At 34.9% G+C, this 27,384-nt stretch overlaps 1 protein-coding gene across 7 annotated transcripts in view; it reads left to right on the forward strand.

Moving 5' to 3' along the window:
- The window catches only part of LOC150106647 (glutathione S-transferase C-terminal domain-containing protein), a 300,229-nt gene that overhangs the window by 129,690 nt on the left and 143,155 nt on the right, over positions 1–27,384 (forward strand). For all 7 annotated transcript variants that reach the window (XR_016548323.1, XR_016548324.1, XM_090392600.1 and 4 more), the window contains 2 exons: positions 8,016–8,224; positions 18,128–18,194. Coding sequence is in view for 5 of the 7 variants with exons in the window: in XM_090392600.1 (XP_090248726.1) it covers positions 8,016–8,224; positions 18,128–18,194 (276 nt within the window). In the remaining 2 variants the exon portion in view is untranslated. The remainder of the gene's footprint in view (positions 1–8,015; positions 8,225–18,127; positions 18,195–27,384) is intronic.

Here is a 27,384-nt window from a genome sequence, read left to right on the forward strand (position 1 = left end):
GATCATGTAAGAATGAAGGTACATACTCCTTAGTGACACATGCTCATAGTACAAAAAAAAATGTTACTTTAATCTGATTAATTGAAGATAGAATGGATATTTCAGAATGATTAATTATATTCCATTCTCTGTGTTTGATAATGGAATGAGCAATTAGTTTTAAATTATACAAGAAAGAACTTGTATAACTATAAATTAAAGATACCAAGAAATTTTATACTTGGTTTAATCCTTTATCCAAGTGTAAGCAAACAAAGTTTGTGCCTGAAGTATTTTCAGGACTGAGACAACTCGTATAAAGAAGCTAAGACTTCACATCTCCCTGTGGACATGTATAATACTATGCATCATGGTCTGGGTCACTACCCAAACCAGTTTCGACCTTTATTGAGGTCTCTTCAGTGGGTACCAGACCCAAAAGTGATGTGATGTCTTAGCTCCAGACCCAAAGGTGATATACTAAGTCCTTATAGTGATATACTAAGTCCTTATAAGGACTGGTTTAAAGGGGTGAAGCAAGAATGCTTTTCATCTTCCCCGTTATCTGTAGAGGACAGTGTAGGGATAAGGCATTATTGAGCTATTAAAGCTCTGAACATGGCAGGAGGGTAACAGCAATAGCTGAGCCTCAGAACTTCATTGGCTACAGCATTGCCATCTATTACCCTCCAAGGGTATTATTAATCACCGCATCTCACAGTAGATTCATAAGATGGTTATCAATCAATCCACATCTCAGTTACGATCGATTACTGTGATATACTAAGGTTGAAGTAATGCAGAAGTCATATTTTTATATACCAGTTGCCAAAAGGTGTCGCAGCTTATTATTAAATTACTCTGGATTAGAGAAAGATTGCTGAAAGATTTTCATTTGGTTACACTATAAATTAAAGATACCAAGAAATTATATACTTGGTTTAATCCTTTATCTAAGTGTAAGCAAACAAGTTTGCACCTGAAGTATTTTCAGGACTGGGGCAACTCGTATAACGAAGAAGCTAAGGCCTCGCATCACTTTTAGGTCTGGTTTCCACCGAAGAGACCTCAATAAAGATCGAAACCAGTCTGGGTAGTGACTCTTGCCATAATGTATAGCATTATACATGTCCGCAGGGAGATGTGCTTTGCATTATGGGATACTAAGGCAAGTGATGTGAAGTCTTAGCTTCTTTATACGAGTTGCCCCAGTCCTGAAAATACTTCAGGTGCAAACTTTGTTTAAGCCTTGAAGTATTCTTACACTTGGATAAAGGATTAAAATAAATGTATAATTTCTTGGTATCTTTAATTTATAGTATAACCAAGTAAAAAAACTTCCAACAACTTGTATAATTGTTAGCTGATTGTTGTACAAGCCGTTTCTTTTATAATTTAAACAGCTATATTATCAGCATTGGGGATAGAATGAATCAATCATTTCAATCATCATCACAACAAAGTAAAATCTTTGTTGTGACTTTATTTAATTAGTAATATACTAATATTACTAATACTAATATACTAATTTTTCTGTACTCTGATACAGAAAAGAATCATAGGCATCATTAAATCCATTTTTGATAATTTGGTTCCTGAAGGACTGTTACAATTAGTTTTTATTTATTTATTTATTTTTTATGTTGGGCCCATATATACGAGAGGTTGGCTGGTCAACCTATAGTACTTTAGTACCATATATGGGTAGTGCATTGGGAAAGGAGGAACTTGTTAACATTTGATTTGAAAGCCTGTATATTGTATTCCTTGGGAAATACTTCAGGGAGAAGACGGTTCCACAGTACAGCAGTAGCAGGGATGAAGGAGGAGGAAAAGAAACTTGTTCTGTGGGTTTCAAAGTGTACTGTGAAGGGATGTTAGGAGGTGGCTGCACGTGTTCCAATGGGTTTAGTACAGAGTGAGGGAATTATTGATGTTGTTTCAGATGAGCATTTTTCCATGAAAATATTTGTAGAATATACAAATTGCAGAGATTAAACGTCTATATGAAAGGGGGGGGGGGTGAGTCGATAACAGATGGATCATTTATCAGTCTAATTGCTCTCTTCTGTATTGAGTCGAGCATTTTGAGGGAGCTTTTAGGAGCCCCACTTCAAATGTGAGAACAGTATTTGATAGCTGGGCAGATTTGCGATTTGTAAGGTTAGCAGCTGTTTTGATGTGAAGTAACGTCTTGAGCAAAAGAGAAAGCCTAGTTTTTTGGAAACTGAGGATGCAATGGTTGTGATGTGTTTATGCCAGAAGAGGCCTGATGTCATGTAATTCCGAGAAGAGAAATTTCATTTTGTCTGTGGATTTGAGTGTTATCAAAAATAATGCTGGGGGAAAATGGTTCTTTTTTTTTGTGGGAAATTAGACAGAACTGGGTTTTACTAGCGTTGAAGTTGATGAGGTTATCTGCACTCCATCGGAAGATGTTTTGGAGGTCTGTGTTAAGGGAAGTTGTGGTTGATGTTCTGTGGATTGAAGTGAGTTGTTTAGGAGTTCTTCAACATATCTGTGAGTCTTGCTTTGTTAATGACTGTTTTGTGATGGTCAGCATTGATTGTTATCCACTTGAGCATTTTCCACAAGTCTGAAAAAAGTAATTCCATTAAGAATGAAAGGACATTAATAAAGAGGAGAACGAAATGGATATTAATGAAGAAATAGCGCTCTAAATGTTATCCTTCATAGGATAACATTTAAGATTAGCAGGCTGAAAAGAGAAAGAAACAGGTGGTCTGAAGGAATAATAAAGATTGACTGAATAAACAAGAATAGCAAGTTAAGGAGAAAATTATATGTGGAAACTCAATGATCAGGAGAGTACTTAAAGTGTGACAAAATGAGGCAAACTGAGGAGGAGGGCATTGGTAGCCAATCAGTCTATATGTAAATTGTTCAGAAGGAATGATGTAGAATTTGTGGGTGCATTTGATGAAGAAGGATCTGTGCAATGCTGTTGGACTGCATCTAAATAGTTTTGGTGTTAGGTGTCTGGAGAGAGCTTTGTTCACTAGGCATGCTGAAGCACAAATTCAGGAAAACTTAAGCAATTAGAGTGGAAGCAAGTGAATGTGAGAATAATCAAATGAGGAATCTAGTATCTCAAGCAAAAATATTGAATAGGGTAGTCAATTCAGGAAGTAAAGGTGGGCAGGGGGCCTGGATAAAGGGATGCTGCAGTTCCTATATACTAATGCCAGAAGTATCAGGAACAAGAGGGGAGGAGTTTTTTTGGCATTCGTTAGTGCAACTTTGCCAAAAGTTATAGGCATTAGTGAGACATGGCTAACAGCAGATAATTAGTTAAAGGGATTGAATGTGAAGGGTTTAGTATTTTCAAGGAAGATATAGAAGATAGGCTTGGGGAAGGGATACGGCTGATGATAGCAGATGAATTGCATCCAAAAAAAAGAATAGGAGACATGTGGGAGGGTGGCTGTTCATTTGAAACAATCAGGTGTGAGATTAATGCCAGTGTCGTGACGACTCTTTTCTGTCGTGTTCTAATTACCATCTAGTCCAAGTCACTTTTATAATTAAAATAACTAATTACGAAGTGATCACCGATCCAAAAGTAGGGAAATTTATATTTATACTGCGCCACCCTATTCTTAGATTAGTCTATATAAATAGTAGGATCAATTCTAAATTAAGTTAGCAGTCATCTCATTAGGCCGAATCATCTATCATCATTTTTACTTGGGGTTCCGGCAAGATTCGAATGTTTATGAACGGTGCAATAATAAGGAATTCAGGCAAACACAATATTTAGATCAACAAAATAAAACATTTAATATATGATATGGTTAACAAATACAAAAACTCTATTTTAAAATGGAACTATACAATTAACTTAATACAACTTCTTAGGTCACTCATGCTAAATCAATGTTCTAACTTCCATTTACAATTCACAGTCTCAAAAACACAAATCTTCTTATCTCAAGTTAATATAACAAACTTCACATTAAATCAGTCTTCACAAATCTATCAGCTCAATGTTTATTTTCACAGCAGGCAATAAACTACGTAAGCAATATTCCAAACAAATATATTCCGGTCCTTGAGCATCGGAAATATATTACAGTTAATGCTAGAATAGAAAAACTTATACAACTACTCTTACCGGACAAAATCTTCAATACATCAAATTATTGAGAGAGCACTTATGAATTAACTTAATTAACATTAGCGGAACACACATGACAAATATTCTCCATAGTTTAAACTGTATTACTGTAAGTCGCACTTCACTATTCGAAACAACAGTAATTAGGTACTAATATCTTTTCTTGTTCACTTTCCTCCAAGTAATCAATATAACGTTTTCCTAGGGCAACATAGAATTTAATTGTAATCCAGATTAACTGGAAATAATCAGAATTTTCACATTGACTGTCCAGTTTCGTTTTATCTGATTACGGTATCAACCTTTCTTCATAACAACAGCAGATTTCGCTTATAACATTAAACTTTATGTTTCACTACTTATAGGTTCACTTCCGAACACTATACTCATAAATTTCTGCCCTGAGGATTTTATAATCTTGGTTCCGCAAAACTCTCTCCTCACTCCTTAATAATAATTCTTCTCTTCCTCTCTATCTTATCTATGACCTCCCTTATTACTCTCCCTTTTATCTATATCTTCTATATGACCTTCACTCCCACCTTACGTTCGAACGCCACGCTCTCTTCACTCGTGGTTGTTTACGCGTGCGTCTCCATGACAACAGACTAAACGTAAACATTTCGCTAATGTAATGTATGCTCTGTTACTACTCTTACATGAATGATTACATAACATTAAATATTTGACAAATAAGAACAACAGAATATTTAAGCTACTTCTTTAACTTTTTGATTACGTATACAGTTAAATATAAATTAACACTTTACGTTACACCACATATATTTAGTTATACAAAATTCTATACATATTATTATTTTATAAATTAATAGCAGGTCAGGTTTTCAGTAAATATTTAATTAGTAATTCTTAATTAAGGAATAATAAACAATTTTATATAAACCATGATTAATATTTAAATAGGCAATGTTAAATGTGAATGAAAATAATAAATTACATAACATAGCTTCATTCACAATTTAACACCAGCAAGATAAAGTATACAATTGGTTGTTGCTATAGGCCAAGGAGTTCCACAGATGATCTGGAAGACATGCATTGCCAAATTAGTACAATGAGTACAGGTCGAGTGATTATTATGGGGGGGACTTCAACTATGGAGATATAAACTGGAAGGAAGAAAGATCACATGGCAGGAAGGAAATAGAATTTATACACCTGTGAAGGGATAATTATTTAAGCAGCATGTGATGGTGGGGAGAGTATTGGACCTGGTTATAGGATCAGAAGAGCTATCCATAACCAAGGTGACCACATTGCTTTCAATTGGTGAAAGTGACCAAGTGACCATATGGTCTTGACTTGGAAAATTGCAAAACTTGAGGAATATTCTCAAGAAGGGGTATATGTGGAAATACAAGGCAGGTGATTATGACAAACTTAGGAAGAAGCTTAAATCTGTACCATGGCATAAAACACTGCAGGGTAAGGATGTTAGTAGTGCATGGGATATGCAATATTAAATTGTATACCTAAGGTAAGGAGGGTTAATCAGATAGGAGTTAGGTGGATGAGTGATATCATTAAACATGAGCTGCAGAAAAAGAAAATACTGTGAAGGGCATATAAAGAGAAAGGTAACCAGCAATCTCATGAACTGTATGAGGCTCAGTCAAGAAAGGTGACCAGCATGGCAAGGAAGGCAAAATCAGATAATGAGAAGAATCTAGCAAAGCAGGCAAAGGAAATCCCAAAGAGTTCTTTCATTATGTGGCAAGTAAGATGAAGAATGACTATTGAAGATTAACCTTAATGAGTGATGATGGTCATGAGAAGACAGAAGCAGATAAAATAGTTGAGTTACTAAGTGACCATTTTGCAAAGGTATTATCATCCTAGTGAGGATACTGCTTTAACCTGTGCAATAGACACTAATGTGGGAACAGAAGTGGATGAATTGGAAGTTCTTAGGATATTGCAGAATCTCAATGAAAATACAGCTGTAGGATTAGATGGGCTATCAGCTAAGGTTTTGCAAAAATGTGCTAGGGAACTGATAATGCCTTTGATTAGGCTCTTTAATTTAAGTCTCAGGTCTGGTAGAGTTCCAAGGGAGTGGAAAGAGGGCAAAATAATTCCCTTGCATAAAGGAGATTTAAGACTGCAGTAGCAAATTATAGACCAGTCAATCAGTATCTCAGGTGTGGTAATAAAATTACTAGAAATATTGGTCAAAAACAGAATTCTAGAATGGGTAGATGAAAATATGAAATACTGTATGAAAGTCAACATGGCTTTGTGAAGGGTCGATCATGCTTTAGTAATTTACTAACTTTTTATAATAAAGTAACAGCTGAGTTGGATAAAGGAAATGGCTACACAATGCTTTCGCTGGATTTTGCAAAGGTATTTGACAGAATACCACATGGTAGTCTGTTACGCAAATTAGAACAAATGGGGATGAATGTGACACAGGTTAAATGGATAATAGGATGGCTGCTGGACAGATATCAAAAAGTGGTATATGATGGCAGAATTGAGGTAAAACAGGTGAGTAACTAGTAGTGTGCTGCAAGGTTTGCTGGGACTGTTGCTGTTTAATTTGTACATAAATGATATAGGAAATAACCTGAAAGGAAATGTTCAGTTGTTTGCTGATGATGCGAAATTAAGTAGAGTAATAGTTAATCAAGGCACCGTGGAATGCTTGCAGGATTATTTAAATAGGTTGTCAGTATGGGCAAAAGATAATGGGTTGCAGTTTAATGTGGACAAATGTAAAGTTATCATTTTGGGATAAATAGATGGCAAGCTTTGTATCACATTGAACATACTTTAACTGTACTCCAAGAAATAGATGAAGCTAGGATTTTAGGGGTGGTGGTAGAGAGTTCAAGTTTAGAGGACATATTGCTAAGGTAGCTCATAAGATTATTTGGCTATTGAAGAACATGTTAACAAGTAGAGATAAGGAAGCTGTTATCCACCCACATGTGGATTACTGTGCTCCAGGCTGGTTTCTTGGGGAAGGGGGAGGATGAGGAAGCAGTGGAGAAGATTCAGAAGCAAGTGACCAAGATGGTGAGTGGCGTGTGGAATGTTCCCTATGAGGATATATAAAGGAGTAGATGTGATAGAAACATTTAAGTTGCTTAAAGGGTTTTATAGGATTGATACAGGGGAAATGTTTCAGCACTTAGCTAGAGGGACCACAACAATTGGTCATCCCTAGATGTTGAATAAATGTGTGGTTAGTAAGGGTGTGAGGACTAGATTTTTTGCTTGGAGAGTTGTGGATGAGTGGAATGGGTTGGCATAGTCAGTTGTGAGTGCTTTGTCTGTTAATGGGTTCAAGGAGAGGTATGACAGATTAGGTCTTGGGCAATGAGTCTTCGGACTCCATGGAGGTGCCCTTATAATAATAATTAATTGTGTATGGTGCAGTGTTTCACTGCAACATGTAGAATGAAGGCTCTTTACTTTACATTATGAGGAAATGTCTTCTGTAAATGTTTTGCTGATATTTTATGGAATAGTCTAAGAAATATAGGGGTTATAGTAATAGGTCTATATTGAGAGAGGCCTCCAAAGAATCCAAGGATGCATTGTGTGAAGGTCTATTTGGAGATTATATTTATTGTATCTTTCCTTGAAAACATTTACTGAAGATGGACCCACAATATCAAATGGTAGCCTATTCAACACACCATGAGAACCTGGATCTTGTGCTTCCCAACAACACCTTTAACCAGCTTCCAGGGGTGACTTCCAGTTTCTACTGCTACATCCATATGCTCTAAAATTTCACTTTTGTCTATACTGTAAGATCCCTTGGCAGTTTAAACTTTAAGTAAAATATTTATTTTTGCATTTTAACATTTTTATGTTATTTTTAAACAAATATTTTGTTTTTGTATATGATTTTTTTGCATTACAGGATGTGTTTTCACAAACATCGACCATTCTTCAAGATCATTTACCATTAGTTGTGGCATGGTACAAAAGGATGATTACAAATAAAGAAATTCGAGGAGCAATAGAAACCTGTGGATGGAAATTGGTGAATATTAATAGCAAATGTGATTATAAGCATGAGTACAATTTGGATGATGTACAGATTGCCAAAAAAGAAAGCTTATATTCACGGTAATGATCATCAGATTGCATTTTTTTGAAAAAATATTACTATGACATCCATTTATAACAGTTTTGATATTTTGTTGTTGTATAGTAATACTGTTCTTTCTCATTTTTATAACAGAAATGTTCGTGAATAAAAAATTTATCTTAACTTCATTTAGACTGAAGGCTACATTTAATATCCCCAGGGCTATTAATTATAGTTATACCAGTTATACACTTGAACTTAGGATTACGTTTTCAAGTACTTGAATAAAAATAAAGCATGATATATACTTATATCATACGAGGGTGGGCTGAAAAGTTGTAATAATCACCATGAAGGAATTCAGGTAGAACTATGTAACTTATGCATTATTCTACATATTCTCCACAAAGTTTTAAACACTTGTTATAATGCTGTTGCATCAATTGCATTCCTCTTAGCAAAAAGTGTTTCCCTTGTTGCACAAACCAGTCATTTTTGTTCTAGGTGTTTATCAGAACTTTTCAGCTCCCCCTCCCTGCCCCCTGTATTTTAACCTTATAACCTTATTATTAAAATATGCCATGTGCAAAATAGTGTGTGTATATATATATATATAAATAATGATCTGTTCTTCCATTCACATGCGCCCATATTTTAAAAAAATTGAAGTCGTTGAATTCTTATTTGCTAACATTGGCTTTTAAATTAACTGGAATGACATAGAGATTTAAACTAGATGCAGACAGGTTAAAAATAACATACCTATTCAGAATTACTGTAAGCTTAGTTCATTCAATGCAAAATGTAGATTTTCAAGTTTCACAAGCATGGTTTTCAGCAGTAATAAGTTTTTTAATCATTTTTAGTTTCAGTAACCACCCAGAATATATAATTCTAAGAAAAAAAAAAAAAAAGGCAGCAACAAGTGTTCCCATGTAAAGTCGCAAAAATTAAAAAATAAATTTCTCTATATTAGTCTCTTAGACTCGTTGAAAATTAGTCTCTCGACACCGCAAGGTAAAAGAGGGAAAAAGGAAGATGAGATAGTCTCTTAGAATAGAATTTTAAAAAAAAAAAAAAAAAATCAAAAGGCTCTACAAAACTTCAGGACTACAGTTTAATATACAGTGGAGTACCCAACGAAAAATGAGCAGCTGCAGGTAATAACCATCATGATCAGCAATAAATGGAAAGACAAAATTGAATCATATAACTGGATCTCTGAAAGAATAATAACAGCTAGACTTAAATAAGAAATTTATTAGTCATAGGAATATATGCACCCGAAGAAGGAAAAAAATATTAAACAGAAGAATTCTATAAAAATCTCCAAAACGTAATTCAGAACACAAATAAACAAGATTACTTAATCATTGCAGGTGATTTCAATGCTAGAATTGAATCAAATATGTTTAAAGATTTAATACGTAATCAAGGAGAAAACACCATAAATAACAATGGAAGAGAACTCAGGAAATTTGTTAATTTGGCCTATAATAGTTTGAAAATCACCAACAGCTTCTTTAAACATAAAGATATACATGGGAAGCCAGAGGATATAAAAGCATCATTGACTATATAATAATAGTGGGTGAAAAACTAAAGAAGTTGGTAAAAAAATTGCAGAGTATACAGAGGATGCAATATTGACTCAGACCACCATTTATTAATCAGTACTATTAAGATCCCAAACCAGAGAAATAGAAACAATACAAGAACACACACAAAAAAAGCAGGAGCAATTTAAGTTAGAACTGTTACAGCAAAATAGTATCAGAGAACTATAGCAAAGAAGACTTACAAATCATACAAAGAAAATAAATGAAGATACAGATACAGAAAATGAATGGCAAAACATTAACCAAATAGTAAAACAAGTAGCATATGAAGCCATAGGAACAAAATTGCGAAGAAAAAGGAAAGGACTAAGAACCTGGAACCCAGAAATAGAATCTTTAATAAGAAAGAAAAAAGAAATCTACCTTAAATGGTTAAACGACAGAGCCATAGGAAATGAAATAGAATATAAAAGAATCAGAGCAATAACAAGAAGAGAAACCAGGAAAATCAGAAGACAAGACTTGGAAAAATCAGAAGACAAGACTTGGAAAAATTTGTATCAAGATTAGAACATGACATAAATAAACCTCAACTAAAGAGCTATAAAATCATTAAAAAAATGACTCAAGAAACAAAGGATAATCTACAATTAGAAGTCTCTCCACAAAACAATGGACCAATCACTACACCTAGCTTCTAAACAGTAATAATAATCAAATTGAAATAAAACAGATAATAAGTCAAGAAACAAATGAAGAATCAATATAGTTAAATGATCTAAAAGAAAATATTGGAAAAACTAAAAACTAAAAAAGCTTCAGAAGAAGATGGAATAAATAATTCGGAACTATACAAATACAGCTCTAAACCATTTCAATTATGATTAATTAAATTTCTAAACAGAATATGGAAAGAAGGAAACATCCCACAAGAATGGAAGGCAGCAATAGTCATAATAGTCGATAACTCCCCCCCCCCCCCCGGATCGATTAAAAAATTCCACAAATTATAATCGAAAAATTGATTGAGATATCTAATCTTACACCCACGACCCTGGGAATGCTTTTTCTGTCTTAAAATTTTATTATGGGTTGGCCTGTTTCAGCCCATGGCGGGGTAGCCATAGAACACGTGTTTTATTGCTGCAATAAAACATGTGTTCCTGTTTTTGGTTCATCTTTTTCTGATTTGTGAACAGTGACCAGTTAGTTTGCCCTCTATGTCTAGTGAGTTACTGAGTAAAGTCATCATCATCATCAAATTCCTGCCATGTACCCTCAAGGGGGGTGTACAGGATATGACAGTACTACATGAAAAAATTACATCATTACTAACTTCCTATCTACAATTTTCCTCCAAATCAGTCTGTTACTTGTCAAGACTCCAACATTATCAGATCTTATATTTCTATCGTCTAAGGCACTTTGTACCGTATCAATCCACCTATATCTTGGTCTTCCTCTGGGTCGTTTTCCTGCCAACTTGGCAGAGAACACTTGTTTTGCTAATCTTTCCTCTCCCATTCTATTTAAGTGACCATACCATCTGAGATTAGCTCTGCTAACGCATTCCTGGATGCTGACAATGTCAAGTTCTTTCCTAATATCCTCATTTTTAATATGATATTGCCATTGATGCCATCTGTTCAAAGTATGAATTGTAAATTTATAGTGAAGCAGTAAAATACATTTTTAAAAGGTAAGTGTATGTAATTTAATATTATTTTACTTGTTAGTTTTATGATTGTTTTTGCTTTTAAACTGAAATAATTTAATTTAGGATTAATTAATTAGTTGATTTTTAATAAGATATGGCGATCAATTTTTTTTATATATGAAATTGAGGCTAAAAACTATTAATTCTGAATACCTTTTCCCCCCCGAGAATTAAAGATCATTAAAATCAATGCAAAATGAAAATAATGTATTTATAGTTTACATCGACAAATAATTATATAAAAAAGCTAAAAGACCCTTATTGATGTAATTATTTAATTAAATCAATAATTATAAAAATTTATTGATGTAATTATTTGTCTCCAAGCTTTCTCCCCCACCCCACCCCTGGAAAATTTTCTGCATGCCCATGCATATGGTCAAATCGACGTGAAATTTGTAGTGTGGGTTGCATAACCCATATGACAGCACACCCAACCGAAATGACCATGCAATGCCACTAATATATATATATATATATATATATATATATATATATATATACACACATTCAGAAACATTGACTTGGTTGTTTTGATACATTTTTATAAAGAGATTTAATGACTAAAACCGAGAATTATTGTAAGGCTTTAATGATATAAAACATTACTAGTTTTGGCATCCTTTTTCAGGTGTCTTCTAAAAATAGGAAACAACATTAAAAACACTGAAGTTTAAAACTGAGAAGTTTTAAATTTTACATCAGTTCAGTTTCCAAAAAATTAGCTAAAGTTCTTAAGAAGTACAACATCAGGACCTTATTCACTACACTTCCAAAAATCCGCTTGCTAGTAAGCCATCCAAAGCCTCATCATAATCTGAAATATCCTGGCATATATAGATATGGTGTGATTGTAATATGTAATATCCCTTATTTTGGTCAAACAAATAAATCTATTGAATTACGTATGGAGGAACACAAGAGAGACATCTCTTACAAAAGAACACATGCCAGTGCCTTGTCTAGTCATGTTCTTTTCTCGAACAGTCCTGATGATGACCACCAGGGTCATTCAGTCTGCTGGGATAGATCCGAAAACATCTTTCGTTGCCATGATGAGTTTGAAAGAAAAATTGTGGAGTCCAGAGAAATCATCCTTAATCGTGAACATTTAAATAATTTGAGCTACAACATCCCTGATAGCCACTCTGCTGTTGTTCAGTACTAGTGTTCATGAGAATCTGCAAGCACGCACTCAACAAACAATGCCACATTTGAAAGAACAACTTAAATATAAATACATTTTTTATGTCAATTATGTACTGCAATTTTCCTGTACTTCTCAGTTTTAAACTTCAGTGTTTTTATTGCTGTTTCCTATTTTTAGAAGACACCTGAAGAAGGCTGTCAAAAGCTGAAACTAGTAGTGTTTTATATTATTAAAGCCTTACAGTTATTCTCGGTTTTAGTCATTAAATCTCTATAAAAAAAAAAAAATATATATATATATATATATATATATATATTTTTTTTTTTTTTACCTTGGGTATAATAAATGTTAAACCTTACTTGGGAAAATGGAGTAAAACCAGGTTTAAAATAGCTTGGTATCTTTAACATATATATGGAAAAAATTTCAAGAGAATGGAGGAAAAACAGAATCATAGTAATTAAAATAGGAAACAAAGGATTAACCAGCCTTTTGTATGCTGATGATCAAGTTATTTTTGATGAAAATGGAGACCAATTACAGAAAAATCTTCACGTATTGAACAAAACAATAGAACAGTATAACATGAAAATCTCAATAAATAAAACGAAATCAATAGCATTTCAAGGTAAAGAAATTAAAGGATGCATGCTAGTCATCCACAACATAGTAATAGAACAAGTGAACAATTTAAATATCTAGGAAATTACATAACCCAATGGAGAAATCAACATTGCATATAAAAAGCAAAAATTCCTAGCAAGTCACTGGAACTTTGAATAAACACTTCAGTAAACAGATGTCTAGAACAACCCAAATAAAGCTATATAAAATAATAGCCACACAAATTCTGAAATATGGCAGTGAAACATGGGGAGATAAAAGAAAAGTGGAAACTGCAGAAATGGAGTTCCTAAGGACCACTTGTAGGCTATAAAAGAATAGACAAGAAATGAAGAAATAAGAAAACAGTTATCCATAATTAACATAACAGAAGACATAAACTATAGAAAGAACTGGAAAAACCACATAGAAAGAATGAGGACAGATGGCCAAATATTGCTTGGAAATATTAACCTAAGGGACACTGATCAAGAGGAAGACCCAGGAGGAAAAGTTGGTAGAAGACTTTTTAAACCCTTGAAAACGTTACAGGCAAACAATTACCTAATATGGGAAGCCAAGAAGAAGAAGAATAGAATTCCAGATTTTGTTTCCAAACCAACTTACAACGTATATCTTCACCGGTAATTTTGGTCAATTTTATCACTTGAGTTATTTCCAGCTGTACTTCATATGTACATAAGCTTAAATATTATCTGCCATTGATTAATATCTGGAAGTCCATACTTTGATTTTTTTTAAGTAACTTTTTTTATGATAGCTGTCAATTTTTCTTTATTCTTTTCTTCTAAAAATGAATCTTCTTCTTTCAAGCTTATTTTTAGCATCTCTTTTGTTACTGTAGTTCATTCCCCTCTCATATGCACATCAGCTGTTCTTTTCATTTCTGAATATCACATTTTCTTGATAATCATGACTGTGCAACATGATGTCATTATAGTATCACAAACAACTAGTTGTGACAGAGCCAGAATGAAGATTTTTGCTAACATAATGATTGCACTTTCACTGAAAAAAAAAAGTTTATCACTGTTTCAGGTTGCAATGATGTTATGAGGCCCATACACTAAGCTGATTTTTCAAAACCTTGGGAACTAAATTTCATTCTCTTGGTGACTTACAAGTTACAAAACTTGAGAGGCTGATAACCATAGTCATTATGGTTATCAGCCTCTCTAGTTTGCTCCCAATAATGAAATGAAAAATGAAACTATTTCATTTGCTCTAATATTAAATACAAAATATTCTCACCTGAGTTTCATAACATTACAGGCATAATGATCTTTATACATATTTTTTTTCCTATTCTAAATGAATAATCAAAATAATAAAGAAATTTATGTACAAAGTATGTAAAAGATGTCTGAACAGTTTGTCTTTCTTCTTTGCTTGATGTTATCTAATAATAATGAAGAAATAACATATAATTTTAAAAATACTCTCATGCATGGATTCTTATTATGACCTATATAGTCTGAAGGTCTTCATTTAACTATATTCAATTTTTTAGTATTTTTTCTGGAATTCCAGAAGACTCATTGTGGGAGGCCATACTTTCAAAGATCATAATGCATGCATCATATTATATCTATCCTTGAAAACATTTATTGTTGGAGAATTATGGAGACTCCTATTGTTTTATGCATAATAACGTTAATTTCCTGACATTTCAACCTTCATATTAAGATTATCATCAGGAGTGTGTATATATATATAGTCGAAAAAATGAGCTTTAGAGAAGAATTATTGAATCGATAGAAATAGTCCTCAATCTGGTCCACCTTAATATTAACCTCAGCTGTACCTCTCTGATTGCTACTCCTCAGTTATCCAACTTTGGCATATGCGAGATCATGCCCACATGTACATGCTCAACAATACTTTTGCATCCAGAATACCTTCCAATGTCAGGTAGTTGTTGTTATATTTTTTGTATTTATCTTTTCATGTTATGTATCTGATGAAATCTTCTAAGAAGATGAAATTAGCTGTGCATTCATATAATAAATAGCTTTATTCTTTTTTTGGCTTTTAGCTCATTTAATTTTTTTCTGTTATTGCATTAAATATATAGTCTTGAAGAAATACTTTAGTGAATAGCAGTACCTTTGGCATATGTTTAACACTAGTCTTGCAACAGGGCAAATCCCAAAGAAATGGAAGACAGGAAAAATTGTTCCACTTTACAAAGGCATGGATAAGACTGAGTCTACAAATTATAGTCCAATCTATGTGTCTGGAGGACTAGGATTCAGAAATGGATTGATAATATCCATATTCTTTATGATGGTCAGCATGCGTTAGGGGGATGCCATGCTTTAGCAATCTGTTTTACATGTTACAAGGTGAAAAATTCACTGGATAAGGGAGGTGCATATACATTGACATGCTTGGATTTTTCAGAGGTCATTGATAGACTGCCACATCACAAGCGGGTAGTAAAATTGAAACAGATGGGATTAGATAACAGACTTGAGTTGGATAGTTGATTGCCTGTTAGATAGGTCTCAGTAGGTTGTGTATGATTAAGCATATAGTTACACTTGAATGCAACATTTATAATTAGAGCCTGTTTATTTGTAGTCGTTCTGTTACATGCAAAATAGTATTATCAGGGTAATGTTAAGTATTTCAAAGGCTTTTAGTTTCCATAGCTAAGGCTTGTATTAATATTTACTACATTAAATATTCTATCTATTACATGTTTACCTCCAACTTTTACAAAAAATATGTGATATGAAACAAGAAAGATATGTATGTATGAGGTGTCAACTTATTGAAGAGATAGGGGATACAAAAGTAGAATGCATATGGAATGAATGAAGGTAGAGTGAGTGATAAACAAAAGTGTGAAATCGGAGAAGTTCTGAAGAAAATTAAGGATGTCGATTAAGCAAGCCACAGACTGCAGAATGTAGTTGGGAGATTGGAAAAAGAATTTGTTAGGACTGGGAGAGAAGGATGTTGAAAGTTTATTTTTCACTTGGTCAGACTATACTAAATTTAGTTTAATCCTTTATCCAAGTGTGCAAACAAAGTTTGTGCCTGAAAGTATCTTCAGGACTGAGGTAAAGTGGTACACCACCAGGCGACTCCTTGCAAAGGTGGAACAAGCTACCAACACTCCTATCTCAGTATCTCCCATAATGCAAAACACATCTCCTTGCGGATATGTATAATGTTATGCATTAAGGGAAGGGCCACTACCCAGACCAGTTTCGACCTTTATTGAGGTCTCTTCAGTGGGAGCCAGGCCCAAGTGGAGATACCAAGGCAGAAGCAGTAGCAAGGTCATCTCCTCCTATAGGAGCTGCCAAACAGTGTGCCACCTTTTTTTTAAATTACTCTGGATTTAGAGAAAGATGTTGAAAGTTTATTTTTCACTTGGTCAGACTATAATAAATTTAGTTTAATCCTTTATCCAAGTGTGTGCAAACAAAGTTTGTGCCTGAAAGTATCTTCGGGACTGGGGTAAAGTGGTACAACACCGGGCGACTCCTTGCAAAGGTGGAGCAAGCTACCAACACTCCTATCTCAGTATCTCCCATAATGCAAAACACATCTCCTTGCAGATATGCATAATGTTATGCATTAAGGGAAGGGCCACTACCCAGACTAGTTTCGACCTTTATTGAGGTCTCTTCAGTGGTCTTCAGCTCCCACTGAAGAGACTTCAATAAAGGTCGAAACTAGTCTGGGTAGTGGCCCTTCCCTTAATGCATAACATTATACATATCTGCAAGGAGATGTGTTTTGCATTATGGGAGATACTGAGATAGGAGGGTTGGTAGCTTGCTCCACCTTTGCAAGGAGTCGCCCGGTGTTGTACCACTTTACCCCAGTCCTGAAGATACTCTCAGGATTAAACTAAATTTATTATAATGGGAGAGAAGGAAAAAGAATGAGAGTAATTGAGTTTGGCAACCAGCTCAGAAAAGAGTTATGGAAAAGAGAGAATATGTTATTCATGTTGGAGGTTTAATGGAATATTATCAGCACTGAAAAAGAATTAAAACTAATTTTAATACTTCCAATATTTCGTCTCAGTCACAGAGACATCTTCAGGGATTACAAAAGCCTTTTTGTAACAACACACAAATACAATATAATAGTGAATGAAACTAATGAGTGAAACTTTGTATTGTATTTGTGTGTGTTGTTACAGAAAGTTTTTTGTAATCCCTGAAGATGTCTCTGTGACTGAGACGAAATATTGGAAGTATTAAAATTAGTTTTAATCCTTTCTCAGTACTGATAATATTCAATTAAATGTCCAACATGAATTCTTCACAGCACTTAAGCCTCAACACATGGAGAGAATATGTTATTTAAGACAGGAAGCTCTAGAGAGTGGTTTGAGAGAGCAACAGGAATGGTTGTAAGAGCAAAGCAAGAGAAAGAAGTGAGAGATACCAGATATTTTGCCATAGTGAGTTTTTTTGGGGGCATAGCATCGTTCCTATGAGGCTTTGGTTGATACGTTTTGGTAATTTTGTTTGTTATAGTGGTGTTTACTGTAGTGAGAGGTTTTTGTTCTTACCTGTGCTTTTATTTAATTTTATTTCTACTTTCATTTTTACCAGTTATTGCTATTTTTTTATTATATTTCATATTATATTTTTATGCTTATTTTTAATGGTATTAACTACATGCATTTATTTCCTTGAAAAAAAGTTGGGACATGTACATGAATGATTAGTTTTCATAAACTAAAGGAAGCTCATAATTTATTTAAAAGTATGTTGCTTAATCCAGTCGAGTACTGTGCTAAAAAGAGGGATTCTATATATTATTGTTAATTCTTATGTAAATGAGTATGATATGAACCAGAATGCTATGCTGTTGGTTTTTATTTTTATTAAAATATTAAATTTTTTTTTTCCTCCCACAGTGACTCAGCAAGATCCAAGCCAAAGATTAAGCATCAAGATCCTTCTAATGTTATTGCATTTTTAAAGGTAAAATAATAAGTCATCATTATTTACATACACTTCCACACACACATTATTATTATTATTGATCCCATACACAAGAGGTCAAAGGACATGTAAGTGCATCAGTGTCATGTCTGGGATGCAACATTTTTTTAGAAGAGTTGCAGGCTGTAGTTATTTGGAGATAATTTTTTTACAGTATGCTGTTCCAGAGAATGAGTTAAATGGAATAAAAGATGAAGAGGAAAATCAAGTTCCAAGCACAGAGATCTGATCTTGTCTGATTTGTGTATTACTGAGGGTAAGGGAATATGAGCTGAGATTTCTTTTTGTGAGACAAGAGGCAAGATTGCGTTTTGGTGGCATTGAACATGACTAGATTGTCCTCCATCCCCATTGAAGGATAATACATAGATCAATGTTTACAGCACTAGTTGGATGATCTTGATTCTTTGGATATCTGTGCGCTGCATGTCAAATGAGTAGGATGAATGGAAAGTACTATCGTCTTCAAAGCTGTTGATAGGATTAGTGGTGATTGAGAGTAGGTCATTTATGTACATGAGAAAGTGGGTAGATGATAGAACAGAACCCTAAGCTATTCTTTTATTGGTGGTGAAGCTCAACGAGAGGGAGTTATCAACCATGATATGCAGTGAACGACGAGACAGGAAGCTAGCAAGTTAGTTACAGAGGGTGGCAAGTAGACCAAAGGATGACAGTCTGTTTAGTATACAGATACGCATCCAGCTAAACAAAGCAAAGTCCCCAAAAATATATCTCACCATCTGCTGCTGAAGTTTTTTGAACTCATACAGCACTGAGGAATGGAATTGAATGTTATTTAAAGATTCCAATACTTCATCTCTGTCACAGACATAATCAGATATGCAATGCCCAGCTGTAACTGATTATGGAAGAGAAATGGAACTGATTAGACTTAGAGCCTAAAGTCTGGTGGATATTTTACATTAGCCTTGGTTTGTTAGGTAAGAGGCATTAAAATTATTGTCCCCATATCTTTAGGAGCTGTGAACATGAACATCTATACAGATATTCACAGCTTTATTCAGGTTATAGGAGGCTTAAGAAAAAATGCAGATTCCAGAAAATATTTTATGTTTGGACTTGCTATAAATGAAGTATTATATATTGTTTTCCACTTAATTTTGTTTTTGGTTTTCCAGACCTGACTGTTCATAGTTGTGATGACAAATGTATTATCTCCCCCCCCCCCCCAGAGGTTTGCTGTTCCTCAAATTTCTCCATAACAGGCAAACTTGAAGGGTCAAGGAATGCTGTAGACTCCTGGAACCTGACAGGTGTTAAGGATGATTCCTGGCAGGAATAGATAAGAATAGCTGGCATGATATGGATGTTAGTGAATGTAACAATACAATGAATATCATACTAAAGGACTACACCCCAACAGATTAGTAGATTATAACTCCACTGCCTCACAGAAAAAAAATACCAAGACAATTACTTGAAAAAAGTAACATTGTGACTTTCAGAATAATAATAATAATAATAAAACACTCAAGCCATTTATTCTTCTCCCATTCCACAGATGTATACAAGAGGGTACCCGAAAATAACCAAATTATATTTTTTTAAAATTTTATTAACGTTTATAATATTATATTCCCGTCTCCTTCAAAGTACTCTCCATGGGAGTCAATGCATTTGTTCCAACATTTTTTTTTCCCCTGCTGGAAACAGTTCTAGAACTGCTCAACTGGAATACTGCTTTTATGATCTCCAGCGACTTTTCATTTACTTCATCCACATCAGTGAATCGCTGCCTTTTCATGGTTTTCTTTATCGTAATAAAAAAAAGTCACATGGAGAGAGATTGGGCAAGTAGGGAGGGTGGGGAAAAACTGCCATGTTTTTTGTCAAAAACTATTGAACAGACAAGGATGTATGGGCTGGGGCATTGTCATGGTGAAGCAACCAATCTCCACTATTCCGCATTTCTGGCCATTTATGTCGCATGCTATCACACAGTCTTCTCAAAATGTTGAGATAAAAATGTTAGTTCACTGTCCAGGAGGAACAAATTCTTTGTGTACAATTCCATTCACATCATTATCTTAACATGCCTTCTTGGGTCTCAGTCAAATTGCATGTTTCCATTGGCTTAATGCTTGTTTTGTTTCTGGATCATAACCATAGCACCAAGACTCATCTCCGGTCACAACTTTTGAAAGAAAGTTCTGGTCATTAAGAACTTGCTCCCTCAAATTGTGACAAATATTCACGTGATTTTATTATTATTATCATTATCCTCTGTGAGCAAACTAGGCACAAATTTAGTGGACACATGTTTCATTTGCAAATCTTCTGTTAAAATTTGCTGACACGAACTCCATGACAAATTTGCCTCTTCAAATACTTACTCAGTGATCTTTTGACGATCTTCATTGATTGTCTCGTAAACCTTTTCGATGTTTTCATTATTTCTGCTTGTTGAAGGTCAGCCAGATCATAGTTGGTCTTCAACTGACATGTCTCCGTTTTTGAAATGGGAAAACTACTCGTAGAGCTGCATTTTACCCAAAAGAAAACAAAATTTTATGCACACTCTGTTTCTTGTAGTTAGTCATCACAGAATCGTCAAACTTGCATGCAATCACTAACAAAAAAGCAGAACAACAAACCAGTTCATTCAGGGTGACGCCATTTGCCAGACTGGCAAAAACTGCACACTTATGATGCCAAGCGGCATTATCCGTAACTAGAAAATGTGTGCAAGTTCATATTCCATTTATTTTTGGATAACCCCTCATATAGGTTATCAGAAATCCATTAACCAAGTTAGGATGCTACAGATTAGCCAGATCATTGCCCATTTCATATGTAAAGAATACTACCCACTTACAGTCTTCCATCCAGAATTGCATTTTGAATAACTTAGATATTCAAGAATCAATTTTGAATATTCAGTATCAAGATTCAATATCTGAACTTTTCAGTTGAATCTGAGAATAGTGCATGCCATGGTCAATTTTGCCATTATATTCCACTTTGCCTTCATCCATCCTCTAAGACACTTGTTCTCTTGCCTGCCAGCTATTTCACATCAAAATTCTGAGCATTTGGAGGAAAAAAAAAAACACTGCTTTCAGAATTCAACCATTTTGTTCAGCTATATTGATGATGTGTTTCATGCTTAGTCATATGGGCCTAGACATTTTAGACACATTCCTTAATAACCATAATCTCAGAATCCAATAAACTTTAGAAAAGAGAATAGCAATAGTCTGCACTTGTTGGTTACCATTGAAACATTTTTCTTTCTTCTTATGGTGTAAGCTTACTCATACAATGTCTTCTGAATCACTGAATACCTCAACAATGTCTTCTGCAGCAGTTACCATTCTAGGTAGGCTGACAGATAGTCTTGACTCCCCTCCCCTTTATTATTATTATTAACATTTGACCTCCATGGAGTCAGAGACTCATCGTGGGAGGTACATGCTATTGCACACAATGCCCATCCAAACCTGCTTTAAACTGATTCAATGTGTCTACATCCACAACACACTTAGGCAATGCATTCCACCCACCAACCACCCTCCATGCAAAGCACTTATTCCTCTCTTCACACCTTCCGTATCCAGTTTCCAGCAATGGCCTCTTGTTCTACTCCTCTCTCCCTTCTATGAAAAATCTCTTCCATGTCGACCCGATAACAACCCCTGACTAGCTTATATGTCTCAATCATATCCCCCCCCCTCTTCCTCCTATTCACGAGGCTCTGCAACTTACATTCTCTCAATCTGCCCTCATACTGCACATTCCAAAGACCACTGACTACCTTTGTGAATCTTCTCTGGACCCTTTCCAACATATCCTCGTCACCATGAAAACCCGGTGACCAAATCTGTGCACAATCTATATGAGGCTTGATCAAGGCCGTATACAATGGAATCATAACCTCTCTATTTCTGCATGTCAGGGTTCTCCACATCATTGCCATTATCTGATGTGATGTCTTCACAACTTGTGCAATGTGGCCCCTGAATTTCAGGTCCTTGTCCATCATCACTCCTAGATCTCTCATCTCCTCTACTTCCATTAAAGTTTCCTAACTAAGTGTATACTTTGCATCCCACAGTATACACTATTGCTTACCAAATCTCAAACCTTACACTTTGTAACATTGAACTGACAGTTCCACTTACCTGCCCATTAATGCAAGCTGTTCAAGTCCTCTTGTAAGGCAATAACATCTGCTTGACTCTGCATTGCTCTCCTCAGTTTTGCATTATCTGCATACAGCTGGATATCACTAGTTAAACCCAACCCAATATCATTAACATACCAATCGAACAACAATGGCCCCAAAACTGATCCCTGCGGCACACTGTTGGTGACCTTTTTCTTTCGGAATACCACACGCCCATATACAACTTTCTGATACCTATCCAACAGCCAGTCACTGATCCAACTCAGAAGTGTGTTATCCAATCCCATCTGTTTCAATTTATTTAAGAGCTTATCGTGTGGCAGTCTCTCAAAAGCCTTTGCAAAATCTAAGTACACCACTATATATGCATCTCCCCTGTCCAAGGTATTTATCACCTTGTTATAGTACATAAGTAAGTTAGTGAAACATGATCTCCCCTTAACAAACCCATGCTGATAACCACAGAGAATACTGCTGTTATCAACCCATTTCTGTATCCTACTTCTCTCACCAATCTCTCCAGGATTCACCAGAACTCCAGATATACAGACCGGCCTATAATTTGAAGCTACAGCCTTATCACCACCTTTATGTAGTGAAACAATTTACTTTCCTTCCACTCCCTTGGAACCTGTGCTGTTATAAGACATTAAACAGGCATGTCAGTGCTACTGCCAATTCCCTGGAACATTCCCTTGAGATGTGTGGTGATATGTCATCAAGCCCTATTGCCTTATTGACATCAAGGTTATGCATTTTCTCAAACACCTCCTGCTCATTCACAACTCCATCCCCTCCTATGTCTTCTACACTTAATTTCCTCATGATTTCACTCTGATCGGGATGAAACACCCTTATAAATTGATCACTGAATACCTCAACAATGTCTTCTGCAGCAGTTACCATTCTACCACTTTCATCCCTTAACTTCATCTTACCATGATCATTCTTCCTTTTACTTGACACATATCTTAAAAAAAAAAAAAAAAAAAAAAAGTCTAGGGTTTTTCTTTGCCTGATTTGCCAATTTCTGCTCATATTCTACCATTGTTTTCCTTACTGAATCACTCTCCTGGCTTGTTCTTTACACTCTTTATGTGATTGATTATTACCATTATTCATCTTGTACTTCCTACAAAGTACTTTCTTTTTCCAGATTTCATGCTCAAGGTCCAAATTCATCCATTTTAGAGCTACCTTATTCAGCCTTTTGGTGTTTGGAATACATTCACACATTGTTGCTGTTATGTATTTCTTTTTCAGTTCCCATGCAGCATTTATTTCCTTACCACTGAACTCCTCATTCCATGTTATAGCTCCAAGCTATCTCCTAAGCTTGTCATAATCACTAGCCTTATAATTCCACATATATCCTTTCCTCACAAAAGTCTGCATATGACTAGCCACAACACAGGTGATGACTTCATGATCACGTTCACCAAGTGGAGGAAAATGTGAAACCCCTCTAACAATTACATCCTCTGATGAAATGATGAGATCTAGAATTCTTGATCCTCGTGTGCCCTTCTTTATGTGCTGCCTGAGATAGTTATCTCTCAAGAACTGGAGAAATTAATTTTCCTTGTTTCCAAATGCTATCTCTTCATTCTGATCTATACTACCATAATTAAAATCACCCATAATATTTACTCTTCTTTTGTTCACTAATCCAAGTTGTCTATACATTTTTTCATCACCACCTTCCACATTCTCAGGTCTATAGCAACATCCAACTAAATGTCTTCCTCTCAATCTCCACGTTACACCACACTGCCTCATAACCATTGCCACTATTTCCCCCTTTCATATCTACCTTATGTGGACTTAATTCCTCTGCTGTCATCAGCAACAGCACTTCCGTCCCTTCATTCCATTTCTATCCTCACAAAAAATACTGTATCCTTCCATTTCTATTCCTGTTATGATATCATCTTCATTCAACCATGTTTCACTTATTCCAATGATTTTGGGGCGAATAAACTCAATTGCTAAAACCATTTCATCCCTTTTATTTTTGATACTTCTGGCATTTGTAAACAAACACAACAGTTCATTTTTAGGTCTGTAGCCAGTCCTATCCAAGCCGCGTGTTGGTTCTGATTTCCCCACTACACCTGCCCAATCACTTTTATCACCTTACCACATATATCTGCTCAGTCTCAACTTCTCCACCCACATCGTAGCATCGATGTCATTATAACATTGCTCTAATCCTACCAAAATTGACAAAACACGAAATCCAACTCATACTTGCCACGGCACACAAATAGTAGGAATGTTTTATTACCTTTTCCTATATATTAGGTCACCTCATCAAACATAGCAATGATCTTAATGAAATGCTAACTTTCCATGCATCTCAAATCCTGCATCAGGCCAGCCATTCTTATCTGCTTCATCCTTCTCAGTCATAAGGAACCAGAGGTCCTTGAACTCATTATGGGAACACTGAGGAACAGCCAACGTATTTGTATGGAAGAACCAAAAACGATATCTGCTATGATAACTAGGGCCTGGCAAACCATGTTCTGGACACCACCACCACCACCACCACCACCACCATCATCCTAACCTGAATAAATATGAATTCATGAAGCACCAAGATATTAAAAATATTTTTAAAGCCTTTCAGCAACCAAGGCTACTGTTAAGCACTTTAGAAGTTACTTCCTCCCCTTCCCTTCAGCATTTACGTTTGATCAGTTGATTTTCTTTTTATTGCCTTGCATGCTGCAAGTACACTACACTCCTACATTGTATCCACGAGATCTCTGTAACATCAATGAAATATCAGACTCATTAAATAATATAAGCACATAAACACAAGAAAGATATTTAATTAGCCAAATATTTCAGTATGAAAATTGCAGACCATCTTCAGTGGCACTACAAGAACAGTTTTAAAAAATACATGGTGGAATACTAATAATAGATCATTTAAAATAGAACAAGCCGCGTGATGTTATATCATTAAGTATTAAAGGGAACATTATTAAGCAGAGACATGATTGAAATAAAGATATTAATTAATAATATTAAATAACAAAATTAATACGAATTAATGAGTTATCCTGATTAGACTTTCCCAGATTTTTGATACAGATATACAGTCATTCCGATTCAGGTTAGGATGATGGAGTAATGCCTCTATGCTTTCTTTGAATAAACATTCAAATTTATAACGGGATCTATGTAAGAGGCGAGTTTTTGACCAAAGGATGTTGTGGTTAGTTTCAATCCTGTGCTGAGCCAATCCAGATTTTTCAGGTTTGTTGTGATGAATGGAGGATTGATGTTCTTGGATTCTTTTTTCAAGAGAGCGTCGAGTTTGTCCAAAATAGGAGAGATCACAGTTACAGGGAATTTGATAAACTCCAAGAAGAGACATAGTTGAGCGTTTGTCTTTAGGAGAAGGAAAATGGGAAGATAATTTGTTAATAGGTGAATACGTAGCTGTTAACTCATATTTCTTCAGAATTCTTGAGATAGGTTCTGAAATCCCGGAGATGTATGGAATTGGAACTCGACGTATTGAATCTTTGTTGTTTAGTGGTGGATTATAAGAATTGAGAAGATGTTGTGTACTCTTTTCGGAAAAGCCATTGAGTTTCATGTGTTGTTGGATAGTAGAAAGTTCTTTCTGTAGAAAATTAGAAGTAGAACAATTAGTTTTGGCTCTTCTGATTAGACATTTTATGATTCCTGTTTTTTGACAAGGATGATGGGCTGATTCTTTAAGAATATACTGACCTGTGAACGTTGGTTTCCTGTAAACTGTAGTTGTAAGAGTATTTGAAGGTGATCGGATGAGGAGAACATCTAAAAATGATAACTGGTTGTTTTTTACCATTTCCATAAACTTTATATGCTGATGTAAGGAATTGATACTGTTTAAAAAAGAAGGTAAGGAGTCTTTGTAGTGAGGCCATATAGTAAAGATGTCATCTATATATCTTACCCAAAAGGATGGTTGAGGGAAAATAGATGAGAAGAGGACTTTTTCTAGATGTTCTAAATAAAAGTTGGCTAAAGCAGGAGAGATAGGACTTCCCATGGCCGTTCCTTCTACTTGGCTATAAAATTTGTTTTGACATAAGAAATATCCAGAGTGTATTATGAATCGAATAGTTTTATAATGTCTTCTGGAAAGATGTCAGCCAGTAATTTTAAAGTCTCCTTGAGAACTACATTTGTATATAAAGATTCTATATCAAAGCTCACCATAAGATCTGTAGGTTGCAATGAGATATTTTTCAATTTTTCTAAGAAATCTGAGGAGTTTTCAAGAAAGGAACTAGAGTTGCCTATGTGAGATTTCAATAACTTAGCTAGATATTTGGCTATACAATAAGTAGGAGAATCAATACAATCTACTATTGGACGAAGAGGAAAGTCAATCTTATGTATTTTAGGAAGACCATAAAATCTAGGAGGTCTTGCAAAATGAGTTTTAAGTCTTTCAATTGTGTCTCTATCTAAACTGATGACTTCATCTAGGAGAGAATTTAATTTCTTTAGTTGTCTGTTGGTTGGATTATAATCAATTTCTTGATATGTGGAGCGATCTCGAAGTAAAAGAGAAAGGTTTCTTCTGTAATTTGCAGTGTCCATAACTACTTTTGCTTTTCCTTTGTCAGCTTTGGTGATAATGAGGTGATTGTTTTTCTCAAGGACTGTAAAGATTTCATTTCAGAAAGAGATATGTTGGAAGGAGAAAGTTTGGCCTTAAGTAGAGAAGAAGCGACTTCTAGGCAAAGAGCATTAGCTTTATCGCTAATGTTTTAGTCAGAGAATCTTGCAGACTTGTAGCGGATTTATTTAGAAGTATAAAATCATCCGCATAAAGCAAAGAGCTGACATTAACATCTCCAATTCTGATATCATGTTTAATACCACTTTCCTTCATAATGTGATTCATATAGATAATGAATAACAGAGGGGATAACATACATCCTTGTCTCACACCAGATTTAACATTAAACCATCTTCCTGTACTTCCTTCAATTCTAACTGCTGACT

This window comes from Typopeltis vanoorti, chromosome 5, assembly GCF_054136105.1.
Source record: "Typopeltis vanoorti isolate ZY-2024b chromosome 5, IOZ_Tvanoo_1.0, whole genome shotgun sequence".
Classification (NCBI taxonomy): Eukaryota; Metazoa; Arthropoda; class Arachnida; order Uropygi; family Thelyphonidae; genus Typopeltis; species Typopeltis vanoorti.